We start from the raw sequence: 16,132 nt of genomic DNA, 5'->3' as shown, positions 1-16,132 counted from the left end.
TGTGCCTGATCCACCTTGGCACTTTATCTGACCTGCATACTGAGGGAGTAAATAACTTTTACTTCATATCTGCAATTTCTTTTTTGTCCCTGGCAAAACAATAGTAACATTACAAAGTTACCACAATCAAGATCAGTCTTATATGCCAAGCAGCTGAGAATTTTGGGGGTTTTTTTTGGTTATTCCTTTTTTAATATTCTGGGTCTGAGTGATTAGTAATTGCATCTTCTAAAATGCCAAAAATTTTTAGCCCAACATCAGATTTGGGAGATGTGTAGAATGGATTTATAGATGTATATGACTTGTTAAAATGTCATAAAGGTGAGAGTTAACAGCTTGATACACAGGGTGATCCAAAATTTTATATATAATATATATTATATGTATTATTACTATATACGTTATATATACACTATATAATAGATGGTATATGTTACATATAAATTGACTTTAATTGCTTCCAAAAAATAAGCTCCAATTGGAAAATTGTATAGATATTCATGCTTTAGTGAGAATACTGTGTACTGTTTAGTGTTACATGTTGTTTGGTTCTTTCTTTCTATGTTGAAGATTCAAATATTTAGTTATTGAGGAGGACACATGCTGCTTTCACACCACGTGCCACAACAGGAAAGTGTTGCAGCTGGCCTGCAGCTGGTTCCAGCTGGGGCAATAACTCTTCCAGGGCAGGCCTGGGGCAGAATTTCAGGTGGGGAGTTAAGCCTTTTTAGCTCCCACCTACAAGCATGTATATTTAGGACACTTAAAATAGCACTGCTTCTTGGTTGCTTGTGGCAGTGAGTTTGGCCTTGCTTCTCCTAGCAATGACCTCTGGTGACTCCACCCGTGGGCCTTGAGGGGGAGCATCTTCACTGGGGATTTTCTTTCAGCCTCTTGTTGTAGTCCCTGTGTGCTGTGAGGCATGGATTGGGCATGGAGCAAGGTCCCCTCTCTTCTCTTGTACTTGTGACTGGGCACATTTTCTGCACATATCAGTTGCAGGCAATGACCTGCTGTCAAATCCTGGCATTGCTTAGGCTGAGCAGACAAAAGGAGGAGCTGGGAATGCAGTGCATGTCAGAGATGTTGGGTTTTCTTTTAATCTGGAGGGGTGAAATGCCAACTGTGGGCCAGAGACAGCTGTGCAGCAAGTGTTCTATATTCAGGCAGAAAAACTCCATGTTCTTTCCTGTCAGTCTTCTGTATTTGTGGCTATAGCTGCAGCATGGAAACGCAAGGTCAAGCATCTTTTACAGAGTTAGAGTCACACAGCTGTTCTGTGTACAGTGGTGAAAAATAACTGCCATGAATTTTAGTTCTCTGCATGCACAGGACCACTCCTGTGTGCTAGGGTGCCACTCTGAAACTTCTGGGGAACCAGGATTCTTCCACTGGTGTTTGGAGGGTAACAGGCATGTAATTTTCTCTCTGGAATACAAAGGGTAAATATGCAGAAAGCATTTGTGCTCATCCAACAGTAGGACCAGGATCTGTCATCTTTGCACCCACTGTCAGAAGAAGCTGACTCAGTTTTTTTGTCACGAGTTGCCAAGTCCCGAGTTTAACAATTTTACATTTGATAACTCTTACTAGTTGATACAGGCACCACCATTGCACTGATTTCTTTGCAATGCTGGGATTTGGGATGGCAAAAGGGCTGAAAGCAAAGTCAGGTGGGATTATGTAAATAAACCATTATTTTTCAGTGTCATATTAGCTGTTATTTTACTATTTTATCCCCTATGTAAATATGTTTTGTTTATTATTGATAGCTGATAAATGAAAATATCTAGGAATTATCTTGCCTAGAACAAGACAGTTCTTTATGGGCCTAAAACTTGTTAGAGGAAAGAGTTCATATGAAATATGGAGCTTTAATTCTAGTCAAAACTAAGTCAAGGTGGATGCAACAATAATCTTGTTTTTCTATGAATAATGATTACTAGTATTTCTCTACATACACAATACCAATCCTCAGCAAAATGTTAGGGAATTGTTTTGGTGTTCCAGAATATGTCAAGTTTATAAAAGACCTTGTAAGATTGTTTTTTATTTGCCTTCCCCCCCACCCCAACCCCCAACCATTTTTTTTAGCAGGTATCTAAAAAAGCTTATTTCTAAATAAGTGTTCACTTAAAAATGTCCAAAGAAAAAGATGATGTATCCAGTGGGGTTTCCTTCACTGGGCAATTTGGTCTGTGCTTTAAGCACTACAGTTTCTCAGCATTATAAAATATTTACACATTTGAATGCAGTTTAGGGAAGGGCTGGTTTATCTATGGAAACATCTTTTCATTCTTTGACTTTTGTGTTTACCATGAGTCCAATACCCTGGCTGGAACTTAGCTACATTTCTTTGTGGGGAGGTATTAGGAGAAATAAGGATTGAGAGTGAAAAGGTTGTATCTTTGACCCAAACCAAATTTATGTTTTGTGTGTTCAACCACAGAGCTCAGCAAGAGAAGCTTTTTCCTGGAGGACCCTTAGGTTGGCTGGAATATTAGCAGGGTAGTTGCCCTGCAATGAATGATGTTGCTAAAAAGAGAAGAGTGGAAGCTGATTCCTCAGCTGTTTGTCCATCTGTAGGGAGCCATTCATAAAGGCTGAATGGTGGGCATGTGTGCTTGCAAGCCACTGAAACTCCCACCTGCCTTCCTGCTTCCACAAATAACCTCAGGTTTGTTTAGGCTGGGGCTGACTTTGCTGTTGGCAGTCAGTGACACCAGTCATCACTGCTACCTGGTGTTTTAGAGCTGATCACATCACCAAACTCCTTTGAAGAAAAGAAAAATGTGGATTTTTTTACGTTGACATGAGCTCTTATCACAAGAGCTTTATTGGTGTGAAAAGAGTGGAATTCAAATTGTAATTTCACGTTAGAATTCTACCTGGAGAGACAGTCAAGCACTTTGTGCTGATAAAAACAGGTTTCTGTGCAATGCTAGGCCAAACAGAATTAAATGCCTGTCTCCTCTAGTGAAATCTCTAACTGTAAGAAAGGATGATACTTTTTCTTTTAATCTGCTCTTCCCCATCAGCAAATGCAATTCCCTCTTTGACTAACAGAAATTGAACCATTAGAGGAGCTAAATGATTTAAGGATGGGAGGAGAGCATGGTTTAACCAAAAGCTGTGCCCAGAAGAAAAGGCAAATCCCTTTGTGTGTGTTGGGAGCAGGGGCTGAGGGAGGTGTCTGCCCAGCACAAGGCCACACTGGGAATGGAGAGGCTGGGGAACACTTTTGATGGGAGTAGCTCTGCACTGCAAGGCAGATAAGCCATGCCTTCAAACACTTGGTTCCTCAACCTGTGGAGAAATTGAAATCACTGACTCCATAAATCTCCAATGTGGCTGCTGCTAATTACCTGTCTCTTATCAACACAAAATGTGTTCATTCATCCATCTGAGAGCAGGACACTGGTAATTACTGATGAGTGAATCACAGCAGGGGCTGGGATAGGTGTTAAAAAGCTTTTTTCCTCATGGGGATCTGGCTTGGATGCTTGTCCAGTAGCAGCCCCTGGGCCTCCTTCTGACCCTGATCTTTTTATCTGGGGGACACAAACTGGGTTTTCTCCTTCATAATTGCCTGCCTCCACAACCAACACCCTCTTTTTAAAGGGAGCATGTTGTCTGAAGCCAGGGGCAGCAGTGTTTTGTGTGATGAATTCCTTTGTTCCTGTGTCTATGAGAGCTTTTCCCATGTGGGGCAGAGAAGCACAATGTCATTAACTTGAGTGGTTCTAAAAAGGAGAAGAACTTAGGAACTCAATGCTCAAAAATAAATTTAATACACCTAATTTTTCTTGTCAGTTTTAGAATCCCCCAAATCACAGTAGACTGATTTAATTGGTTGAGTTTTGATGTCAGCATTTGTGCAAAATGTACCCACTATTTAAATAATCAATATAAACCCATATCTGCTAGATACACTGATATAAGTTAGTTTATAAAAGTGCAATTTGCACTTAGATTAGTGCAAATCTAGATTTTATGTTTTGGAAACCAGACAATTTGGATTCTAAAAATGTTTTCTAAAAAGCTAATACTGCTTAGAAAATCAATGAGGGCAGGAATTTACTGTTTGCCCTGGCACCCTGCTGGCACTTTGCCTTGTAGGATTGAGTATTGCTTAGCATCTCTGGGGGTTGTTTTCTGTCTCTCTGACACGTCTTGTCTTTTTTAGTCTGTATTTTTATTTTCCCGGGGTGGAGAAGCAAGACACTTTAATCTGCCTTCTTCTGACAGAGAACAATAAGGCCACTGCAGAACTTCAGGAGCCATTTTTCATTCAGTTAGGAAAGAAATCATGGACTTCTGCTGTTGCCTTAAATACCTTTCTGTGTATCTGTGTGTGTGGTGTTTAAATGTTGTGTGTGAAGACTATCTGGCCCTCTCAAATCTGCTGAATCCAAAGAAAAGGACATTTGATCAAGGCATATTGCATTGCATTAGAGTATTGGGCTCTCAGGAAGAGCTGTGGTCTCTGGGATTCTAGGGGTGCAGTCAGGTTTATTTATCCAAGACAACATGTTGGCCTGCATGAGCAGACTTTCAAACAGAAACTGTCACTGGTTTATTGGTATTTGTAAGTTTATAAGGCGATCTCACTTCATTAAGCAAAGCCTCCCACAGTGTGTGTGTGTGTGTGTATTATGTATCTGTTGATCTGTGTTTTGTCAATTGAGGAGATTGATCTTAAACATTGTCATTATTCTCCTCTCTTCCTTCCTCCCTTATGAAGTAATGTAACAGGTATCTATCCACAGTGGCTGTGGTGTCAGGAATATTTCTGCTGGGTGTGGACAGTGTAGGCATGGGGCACACAGGGTCAGGTCCGTGGTTCTGTTCATGCACTGCTTGCAATGCAGTTATTGTACAGAAAAAATAAACCAAGAAACATTTTCAGATTACCATTACACTTGAGTGTTGCTGTCTTTAATTATTCTAATTCTAATTGACATTTTTAATTAGATTGGAAGCAAAACTCCATTGGATATAGTGAGTAAAAGAAAAGTGATTGCATGTTGTGTATTTTTATTTAAACTTAGTATTTTGCAAATCCTTGTATTCACTCTGGTGAAGCCTGAGGAAGAAGAATCACAACTCTTAACCAGCATGCCATGTACTTGAAGCAATTGCATGTGTGCTGCTTCTGCTTCCATTGGAATTTCTTCTTCCCACTGCTTGCAGGCTCCAGCTTTGCTCAAAGTTGTTGCTTTTCCTCAGTCAGTCTTAGGGGCTGAGTCCAGTGCACGTACCTGGCTGGCATGACACTTCCCTGGATGTTAAAGTAACTTGGCATTTGGTAATGTGAAATGGAACCACACTTGGCTGGTTTCTGGAAGTTTGTGGCCAATTTTGAAGTATTTTGGAGAAGAAATGTAAATTACGTGGCTTCGAGTGAGCTTGAATTTTAAAAGTACTTGTGTGTGTTTCAGAGTAGAGGCTCAAATGAGAGGAGAGTAGCAAAAATAACACTGAAATGCAGATTTTAAAAATTGACTGTCACTGTATTTCACCAGTCCTCAAGTTTTCTATCTAAAGAGGAAACTTCCAATAATTTCTGTAAATATAAGCCTTCCTATACCTTTTGCACACCTGTATGATTTGCAAAAGTTTCTTTGGCTAAGACAGTCCTTAAAGCAAAGTGTGAGGTTTTACAGAACCTCTGAGGTAGAATTTCTGGCCAGAAAGAAATATGATAAATGTGATTTAAGTGTGAAAGTCTCAGGTTCAAATCTTTGCTCTGACTGACAAAGGAATTGGACTTCTACATCCCAAGGAGTAACCAACATATTATGCAGGCTGGTACTGGGGGTGATCTCTCACTCTCATTTGGAGCTGTTCTGCATTGTTTAAATACTCACTGGGTGACAGTCACCTGTCCCTATGGCCCACTGACTATGGCACTCCTACGGCTTAACATGAAATGATTTTGTATGGAGTGTAAGAGCTCCAAGAGAAGATCAGTGCCCCATCTGAGAACAGCCCAGGGCCTGGAGCCTGCTCGAGTTTCAGATTTAGATATGTTTAAAGACCTGAACATTGCTTTCTTACATGCCAGGTAAGTGTCTTGTTTGCATTCTGGTGGGTACTGGATACTTAAACTTTGTACTAGAGGAGTTGCATGGAGCTACTAACACATCTCTTTAGGCTCAGCCTAAGCTCTTGTGGAAATACTTCTTTCTTAAGTTAATTTAACTTCACCCATATTTCTGCATGTGAGTGAAATTTATGTCAACACTGATGAATTGGATTTTTAAAGCCTGATCTTAGGAAAGCATCAGCATTAGGTTAAGAGGAGTATTGGTTTTAACCTGATCAAATTAAAATAATTTGATCATGTGTATTTACAAATATGGAGAGAGCTTACAGGATTGCTTGTTCCTCTGAGGATATATTTGTGCCACTTCACCTTTGAATTTTTCATCAATTAGGAATAATTCTGAGATTTTAAAATGTACTTCCCTGATTGAGATAAAGTAGTACAGAGGTTCATTTTACTGCTCTTTTCTGTATCATCAGAAACAACTGATGAGGGTTTTCAATCTTGTCCTGGCTACTTGCTGGAAAAGCCTTTATTTAAAAGAAGCTGCTGGTAGCAGAGCTGTTCCCACAGCAGAGACAATTATCTGTTGCAATTTATCAGGAAATATGAGATGCAAAGTGACACCTAGCTCATATATTTGTATTCAGTTCTGAAAGTGACATAAAAAATCATGACTAATTGCCACTTCTGAATGACCTTGTAAGTGATCAGCAGCATCGCTGCAGAGTTGTTGCAGAAGAGCAGTGTCCAACTATTTCTTTAGTCTTTATTGCCTTTTGATCAGCTCTTCATTTGTGTGGATATTTCTGAACACTGATCTATTAATAACTTTTCAGAGTAAAGGCCATTTTTAGAATATACACAGCCAATCTAATGCTTTGCCATTTTACAATTAGCATGAAGAGCACCAAACTGCAGGGGTTCACCAGCAGTACTGCCCGTGTGTGTGCTGGAATGTCAAAGCTGCCTTAATAAAACCGTAACACTCCCAAAGCAAATTCTCTTTAACTTCAGCGCCAGTTAGCACCAACCTGGGCCAGAACTATTGTGAGTGCACTGAAATAATGGCTGTGCCTGCAGGTGCCTGTGCAGGATGGCTTGGACAGGATCACACATTCTGTTCTCTTTGAGGTTTTGAGATAGTGCCCATCGTTTCATTGTCTATGGCTTGGACCTTCTTTTGACTCTTGCTTTAAAAAGTGTAGCTTAAACCTTTTATGCGTGATGAAAGTATTCTCTCTTTTTCTGCTTAATGGTAATTTAAAATTACTGACATGCTCCATGAAGCTGCTTTTTCTTTCTTTTTTTTCTTTTTTTTTTAATACCAGAGCTGAATTTTAGTATATATTATGAGGACAATCATAGGAAGTATCCTGACTCATTAACTGGCATATCTGAATGCTCCAAAAATGAAGGGGGGAACCCACACTGTATCCTGCTATAGAATCATTTATTATAACCACAGAATAAAATCAAGCAGCAAATCCTCTTGTGCCTGTAAATATCCTTATTGCACAAATGAAATGGTGCAAACTGTAAAAGTTATTCATCTTCATGCTGAACTGGGGAAGAGAAGAGAGTTTATAATAGCAACCTTGTAGTGCTGTTAGTTTGTAAGACTAGAGCTGAATAATTGCTGGTTTGTCTTAGTCTGCATCTCCCAAAGCATTCATGTTCCTGAGTCTGAAGAAGACTTCTCAAAGTTACTTACAGAATTAAATGGTGCTGTCACAGGAAGTGAAAGGGTCAAGCTGGGAATTCCCAAGAGGCAGAAGGAGAAGAAGGGTACCCTTGCCTTTAGAAAGGTTCTGACCTGCCCACAGGAAAGAGTGCAGGGTCTTTGCATAGTTCTGACATCCACCTAAAATGTGTGGCAGTCTATACAGAGAAATGCAATTTGCTACAAGGCAAACTTTTAATTAAGTCTCAAAAAATAAGAAATGCAATATGCTGGGACATTGTCCAGTCAGCCACCAGTAACAGTGGTAATTCATAAACTGTTGGTAGTTCATGCTTATTTGTCTGCCTTTGGTGAAATGCAGCTCCACAGGCAGGGATGGATTGCAGCACAGCAGACATGCTGGGATTGCTCTGTGAGCTCTGTGGGATTTAAGCTTCCATGGCTGCCAGGACAAATGATTCTGAATGATAAATTTACCTTTTTAAAACCAGATGCAACTATGGATAGCTTCTTCCAAGTATAATGGAACTAGAGTCCCCCAAGAACACACTATTCTATGGGTTATTATAGGAAATATATGTAATTTAGTATAAAAGCATCCACAGAACCATAGAAACACTGGTAAAACTGGAGAATTTCTTGGTGACTTGGACTTGGTATTTTTTATCTCTTTGTACATTATGTTTATGATTCAAGTGTCTTAATTGTCAAAAAACAATGCTTGACAAGGAATGCAAAAAAAAATTATTAGTGCTGTGTCTTTTATCTTCCTCTTCCTGTTCTCCTTTCTAATTTCTCCTCTTGCAGTGTATGGCTCTGTTTCTGAGAGCTTCCAGGTTTGCCATCAAATTCGTGTTTGCACTTGACTTTATGATGGAGATATTCAGCCTTATGACTAATAAGCTCATTAAGCTTGATCTGCACCAGCCTAAGCTGCTTTGACTAAGCCATGGCAATGCCTTTTGTGAGGGGCTGTCCAATCCCACAATTTGTGCCTTTAGACCCTTAATTTTGTCAATTTTCTGTGTGGTTTTTTTCATCTATTTGAAAGGCAATTATCTGCCTTGTTCCTGGAGACTTTTGGAGCCTTCTGACAGGTGAAGGGAAGTATTTACTTGTTATGATTTTGATCCTGGAATTTCAACATGGTGATGATAAATGTAATTAAAGATTATTAAATTAGTCTGCTGTGCTGGCCTCATGGACACAGACTAAAGGCCAGTATCAGGTAGGCAGGGGAACAGACTTAGTGCTTGGATTTATTTGCTGGGATATTTTAGCTTGTTTACTCACTAGAGAAAATCAGATGCATTTGTGTATTCATAGCTGGCTACTGCTTCATCCTGTTCACAGCTCTCTTATACAAGAGAACAGTATTTTAACTGGAGGTGGTTCCACATGGCAACACCAAATGCATTTCTTAACTCTGCCCCAAACCTACCAAGAAACTAGTGGGAGGCTTGATTTTTTTCCCCCCCCTTAGCTGCAGGGAAGTGTTAAAATTTGCATTACCTGTTAATACACACACCTACTCGCTTATGATTTTTTATCAGCACGTAGTCTTGACATATTGCTAGGCACAAAACATACAAGTAAATTAAATTAGGGCCTCATTTTCTAGCTTTTCCATAGGATTCGGGTTATTTGCTTTGTTGAATAAGAGATTTGTAACACCTTATGCATTATTAAGGCTAATTTGTATTGCAGACTAATTTGTTACACCAAAAGTTCAGGCCTACATCAGTTTTTAGGAATATGCCATCATCTTGCAGCACAGGCAAGCCCCTTGTAGCCTTTCATGGTCTCTTCTGAGAATTTTCCATGTTGTTATAGCCTAAAATTGTCCACATTGTCACAAAAACTTACATACTTCCTTATTTTTCAGTCTTTTGATTAATTCCTTAATGTCTTAAAAAAACCCCAGAAACCAAACCAGCCAACCAACCAAATGAAAAACCTTGAAAAAGTCTGAAAAATGTACTTGTAGCCTTAGAAACATTACAAGTCAGTTTCAGTTGACTGTCATGCTTTTTTTTTCTTTCATACAGTCTCCCATTGATGATTTTCTGTCAAATGCTAATTTCCAGTCCCAAAGGCTTTTTGGGACTAACTCTGAGTAATTATTAAGCAAAAGGCCATGCACATGAGCAGTGCCACTCAACAAATGTCGAATTGCCAATTGCATTCTCGACACTGTGTGTGATTTTCTTTGCAGCCTCAGCTGGATAAGTTGTCAGGGTTCATGTCCTGTTGTGGAGTGCTGCTTTTCCATAGCTCCTCCTTCTAGATGGATGGAAATGTCCTTGGTTTTAAGCTGTAAAATGAAGAGGATTACACAAATTTGTTACTAGATACTACTGGATGCTTGTCAGAGTTCTGGGACATGTTGCATTTTGGAAGACAGTCATTGCAGGAGCAGATTGTTCTTTCAGGCAATTTTATAATTTATCAGTGATTCACAGCTCAGTTATAATTATTCCCAGTGCTAATTATGTGTCAGAATTACCCAAAACACTGTATCAGACATGGCTTGCACATGCTGTATAATCATGAAACTGAGCTTTCTCCAATGTAAATTTACTGAGGGCTCTATTCCACAAATCCCTGGTTTTAAGGGCTCCTTTCTCACCCAAGCAGGCCCCAAGATTTCATGAAAACTAATTAATCAGGGTAAGGATGTTCATGACAAGCTTTTAAACTGGTTTTATAGCTTTATCCTGTGCAGAGAAGCTTGAAAATACTTCACAGTCTTTCAATAATTACTGTGGCCAAAATATATCTTTGCTGATTTATAGATTTATAGTCCATGAAAATTTATCCTGTCTCATGTAAAAATGTTTTAAGACTTCATTTTCTTCTTCCCAGCTTCTGGAAAAAACGAACAATATGTTCGAGGAATCTGATTCTGCAGCTACAAAAAGTCCTTTGCATTTAGCTGTAAGTATGAGATGTGTAAAGTGTTTGATCAGTGTCTCCTAGAATAGTTCCTTAATCTCTGTCTTTGAAGCAAGTTTAACTGTGGGCTTGTTTTGAAAAAGGTGGGAAGGGATGTAACAAAGCCATGTTCTGGGCTGGAATAGTTAATTAAGCTTAGGCAGCTGAAGCTCTTGGCTCTTCCTGACTCTAACATACTCTTGGGTAAGAAGATGACACAGACGCTGGAGTGAAATTAAATGGAAATTCACACTTATTATTAAGAACTAGTTTATAAATATGTGGCCAAAGCTTGAGCCTAGGCTTTGCTCATGGAATGAGATTCTCTGATGTTCTGGAGGAGAGGTGCAGTGCAACAACCCTTTGGCATGCAGCAGGGTGTGGGACAGTGTTCAAAGCCCAGCAGTGCCCTGTGAGAATGTTATGGACATTGGCACTCACAACAGGATCCAGAAGAGGTGGCCTCAGAGATAACAACTGCTCCCCTGTCCCAAGAGCTCAAGATTCATGATTCCTCTTCCCAGTTTTCTTGTGCAGAATCACAGAATAGCTGGGGTTGACATGGACCTCTGGAGATTGAGTCCTACCCCTGTGGTAAAAGTAGAATCAGCTAGAGCAGATTTTTTCAGGGCTGTGCCCCATCACATTTTGAATATCTTTAGGCATGGAGAGTTCACAGCTTCAACTCTGATAATACTAACTATACAACTGTGTGTAAGTAAAAAGGATACTCTGAGTACAACAGTGAGAAGAGGAGAGCAGGCCCTACAAAGCTGAACAAAACATTTCCAATTTCTGGCACTGTCCACTGGGTTTTTGCAATGCCACCTGTGTTTGTGCTGTTGGCCCCAGTGTGGCTGTAGGTCTGAAGTGCATCTGCTTGTCCACTGTAGTTGTTCTACCAAATGATCCTGCTGGCAGGATTTCTCCATGAAGCATCCACTGTGAACAGCAGGTCAAGTTTGTGTTTTTATTTGTACAAAAATTTGGTTTGATAGTCACTTGTTTAGTTGGAGACTAGCACATGTATTGAATTCAGCACCAGTCAGGTGATAATCCATGGATCTCTCGAGTGAATCTAGTTTTTGAAGCAAATGTTTCTCTGTCAGTTACTGTAGCATGTGAAAAATGAATTGCTGATTGACCTGTGCTGGCTTGGCAAATTATTGCCTGAAACTTCCTCACTTTGGGTTGTACTAGAAGGTTAGAGCAAATCAAGAATCATAAATTCTTTTCCTAAACTCTAGGAATAATTTAATTAAATAATTTTAAATTTATTAAATTAATTTAATTTTTCCGAAGTAATTTGGAAAAATCCTTTCAGGTTGAATAGAGAGTCATAAGGAATCAATAAAACTGATTTCTGTTGTGTTTAGGAGACATTGAAAGGGATGGATTTTATTGGATAAATTATAGGAAAGGTCGTTGAAAGACAAGATTTGTGTTCTTTACATGACCCATTTCATAATTCTAGGCCTATAATGGTCATCATCAAGCTCTGGAGGTACTTCTCCAGTCTCTGGTAGATCTGGATATTAAGGATGACAAGGGACGCACTGCTCTGGACTTGGCTGCGTTTAGAGGACATGCAGAGTGTGTGGAAGCTCTCATCAGCCAGGGTGCTTCTGTCACCGTAAAGGACAATGTCACCAAAAGGACCCCCCTCCATGCCTCAGGTGAGTGTGGTCTTATGCTACCCTTGTGGTCTGTACCCTCCCACACCACAGCAGGTACATTACTTACCTGCTGTTGCTATGCTCATTTCTTCTAAAGGGAGGAACATTCTCACATGTCCTGAGGAGTGATACTTGTTTCCTGATGTTGTACATTTAAACCCTTTTTCTTCTGTTTCATTCATCTTTTTTCCTCTGTCCCTGTGGTTCAGTCCTCCCTCATACAGAATCCTGTGTTTTTGCATACCACTACTGCTCTGCCCTTACCTGCTTGCTTCTCTCTGCTACCACCTACTCTTCAGGAGGTGTGATGTTTCCCTCATGACACCTTCTCTTGCTGCTTCTTCAGCCAGATAATCAGGGTGGGAGGGGAACACTTGCCTCGCTGCTTCTCCTTTGGAAGAAAGGTAGAAAAATAGATCTGGGCTCTGATTGGCAATGAAATTATTCTGGTGTTCAAAACTTACAACCATTTGCAGTGGCAGCACCACAGAAATTCACCTCCCTCTTTCAGGCTCCTCCTCCTCCTAAGCCAGCCTGTGAATTTGCACTTGCTGGCAGCCTGCTCCTTTCCTCATGTGTGGGGTGTTAATTATGTAATGTGAAAAATTAGTTGGGAAATGTAGACTTTGTCATTTATTTGAAGGTTATTATTTGACAGGTACCTGTCAGGTAAATACGCAGAGATGCCAAAGGGAATGTGTCTTCTCTGGTGTTCCAGGAGGGGCTCTGTACAGGGTAGCAGTGGCCTCTAGTGGGAAGGAAAATTAATACCACGTGGATAATTAATTCAGGACCAGGCTTAATTGTCTTCCTGCTTTTAATCTCACTGAAGTGCATATATATTCTGTAGTATCAGTTTATTCTCTGTGTGTGATCATGTAAGTGCAACCTAGAAACCTGAGGTTAAATAGACTTACCAATTTTGTCTGCAGTACTAAAGGAAATGCTCATAATAGACGCACACTGCATACTAAAAATGCTTCCTGTCTGCTTAAACTTTGCATCAGAACTCAGCACATTTCTCCCCATGATAAATACAGATGGTTTAATTAATTGAAATCAATATTAGTGCTACCACAAAACTATACTGTGGTGGTAAAGAGCTTTCCCTGTAGTTACTTCAAAAATATCTTGGGTTCTGATGTGAACAAGGTGTGACTTTGTCTGGTACATCATCACTTTAGCAAAGATTTGCATTTATTTTAAAAAGTGGTTATAGTGACTTGAGTTTCCAGTTGTCACAACTGAACTGTAAAGGTTCTTCAGTACTGAGAAAAGCCAATGGTAACAAAGCCATACTTTTGTTAACAGCTCTGACTTAAAATACTAATCTGTTGAATAAATCTGTTGAGTAAATTGAGTAAATTTGTTGAATAGAAGATGTTATTCTAATACACACCTTTCTTACCTTCATATAAATTCAGATTGTGTTTCCCCTGCCCCCTTTTAATTTGTTTTTTAATCACCTCCTTCACTATAGTATTGAGTGCCTTCCATGTGAAACCAGTAAGAAGATTCATTGCAGACTTTTCTGGTCCATTATGCTTTTTGCTTCTCAGACTAAAAAACATTCCCAGGAGTGCAAATGAATTGTTCTTCAAATTTGCAGTGAAGCAAAATATGTCAGATAGATATGTCTTAAAAACAAACAAACACATATACAAAAAACCCAACCAAGAAAAAAGGCAAAAAAATCCTACCCAGGAATAAGACACAAAAGGGAACATGTACCTTGAGTAGAATGGAAAGTAGTGCACAGATGGGTTGAGTATTTGAGCTCTTTAGTAAAGGAAATTCACCACTGTCATGAATTTGAAAGCTTTCAAATGTGCGTTAAGTGCACTTCCGGGTAAATGTTCATTAAGTCGGGTTTAGAACCTTCCACTCAAAAGCTCTGTAGAGTTCTGTGGAATGATCTCTGGAGTAAAGCTCTTACCACCACCTGCTCTAGACACGCCCTTGCAGCGTGCCCGTTCCCTGCTGCCGTTCCTAAGGAAGCGCTATGGTGCGCAGTGTGTGAGCAAGGCTGGTGCCGCTTGCTGGGAGTCGCCTGCGGCTGCTGCTGCTCAGTCTCTGTGCTGCGAGTGTGGGACGTCAGGTGGTGCCTGTTGAGAAATCAACCAGAATTGTTGCTGAATGATTCCCTTGAGTGCCAGTGTGCATTTGCACGCACCAAAGTGAGCACTTGCACGTGCAGCGCTGTGCACTGGGAAGAAACAAGAAGGCAAGGTGTGCCCATCCCCTTAAACTTGTGTGCCCTCATTCTTTCTAATGACACCGGCACAGTTGCTGAACACTGAGCTCAGGAGGCCTCAAGCGGTGGATTGGACGACAGAATTCTGCACGTTTGTGTCAGTAAAGGGATTTGTGACTTGAGAACTCACCTAATGAAGTGTTTCTTTTTTCTGTCTGTCCCCATGAAGTAATAGACTTCCTCTGGCCTCATAACACAGCAAATTTCCTTCACCTAAATGATATGTTTCCTGTGTAATTTTATTACCAGCAGCCTCTCCTCTGGCTAGCCTGGGGAATCCATTGCAAATGTTCCCCTAGTGTTAGCACTGTGGGTCTGTTGGCAAAACTAACGTTCCCTGCAGGGTCTGTAATGCTTAGCAATCACTGGGTCAGCTCCTAGGAGTTTCTGGGAGTATCTGTTCTAAAACTTGTTTACCAAAATCATTTTCACATATCTTTGTGAACAAGTTATGATTTCTTTTCCTCCTGCTGGGAGAACAGACCTTTGTCGTCCCCCCCAAGCTAGTGAATCACCAGCCCTGCAGAACTGTTTACATGTTATGTATATATCATTACTTAGTGGTAAATAACTAAAAATGCCTTTTATTTTTCTGGGTAAATTAACTATGATTATTTTTGGATGAGTAATTTATATGTGATGATGTGCACAGGTTTCTCTGCCAGCATGATGTGACATAGGTGGTGTCCAAGGGTTTTGCCTCAAGCCCACAGGGTGTAGGCAGTGTGAATGCATGACTTGCTGTAATAAGAACACAATGTATATCTACTGAGCACAGGAATTGTTTTTCAAAGAAAAAAAATATCTGTCTCTTCATCCCATGAAAGTCTGAAGCCTTAAAGCCAGCTAACAACACAGATGGGGTTCAGTGTCAGGCCCTACAGAATGTAGTGACTCAAAGCTGTTTCCTAGCAGCAATGGGTTACATAAAAAAACCCAAAACAACCCCGAAAATATCCCCCCATAGCAAAAACCCCAAAACCCCAAACACTACTAAACCCAAATGTTTTTGATAAGTCTTATTTTTGATAAAATGGATAAACTCAAAGGGAATTTTAGTCTCTGGTGTTATGTGCTTTTATGAATATGACATTTGTATCATTGGTCATTCTTTGCAGATTTTTTTTTTTCATAGCAGCACTGAAGTACTCACTTGTACAGTGCACATAAAATTAAGGAGCCTTGACAATGTACTTCCTACTGTGTTCCAACCCTGAGCGCAGAAAGCCTTGCCTGCCTGCTCAGTCTGGGGGATTTTGAAATGCTGCCTGCTTTAGTAGAAATCTTCTCAGTAGTGAATATCACAATTTCTGTTTTACTCATTTGGGATTTTTGTATCTAAGAGAACTAATCCTCATCTTTATGAGGTCAAGGAAAAAACAGCTCACCATTCCACTGGCACAAGTTTAATGAAATTTGGGGGAATGTTGATCTCTTATATGATGGAGTATTTTCCTTGTTTATAAGGACATTTCTGATCCCTAAGCATTCCGGTGGAAAAGTATCTGAAATTAAACATAGTTTTTTTTCTTTTA

The 16,132-nt window shown here is 40.0% G+C and overlaps 1 protein-coding gene across 1 annotated transcript in view; it reads left to right on the top strand.

The window, feature by feature from the left end:
* ANKRD44 (ankyrin repeat domain 44) overlaps window positions 1-16,132 on the top strand; it is a 128,046-nt gene that overhangs the window by 100,497 nt on the left and 11,417 nt on the right. The window contains exons 17-19 of the mRNA XM_053947044.1: window positions 4,975-5,001; window positions 10,599-10,670; window positions 12,142-12,343. Of these exons, the coding sequence (XP_053803019.1) occupies window positions 4,975-5,001; window positions 10,599-10,670; window positions 12,142-12,343 (301 nt within the window). The remainder of the gene's footprint in view (window positions 1-4,974; window positions 5,002-10,598; window positions 10,671-12,141; window positions 12,344-16,132) is intronic.

Source organism: Vidua chalybeata, chromosome 7, assembly GCF_026979565.1.
Source record: "Vidua chalybeata isolate OUT-0048 chromosome 7, bVidCha1 merged haplotype, whole genome shotgun sequence".
Lineage (NCBI taxonomy): Eukaryota > Metazoa > Chordata > Aves > Passeriformes > Viduidae > Vidua > Vidua chalybeata.
This window is presented reverse-complemented; position numbering and strand designations above follow the sequence as displayed.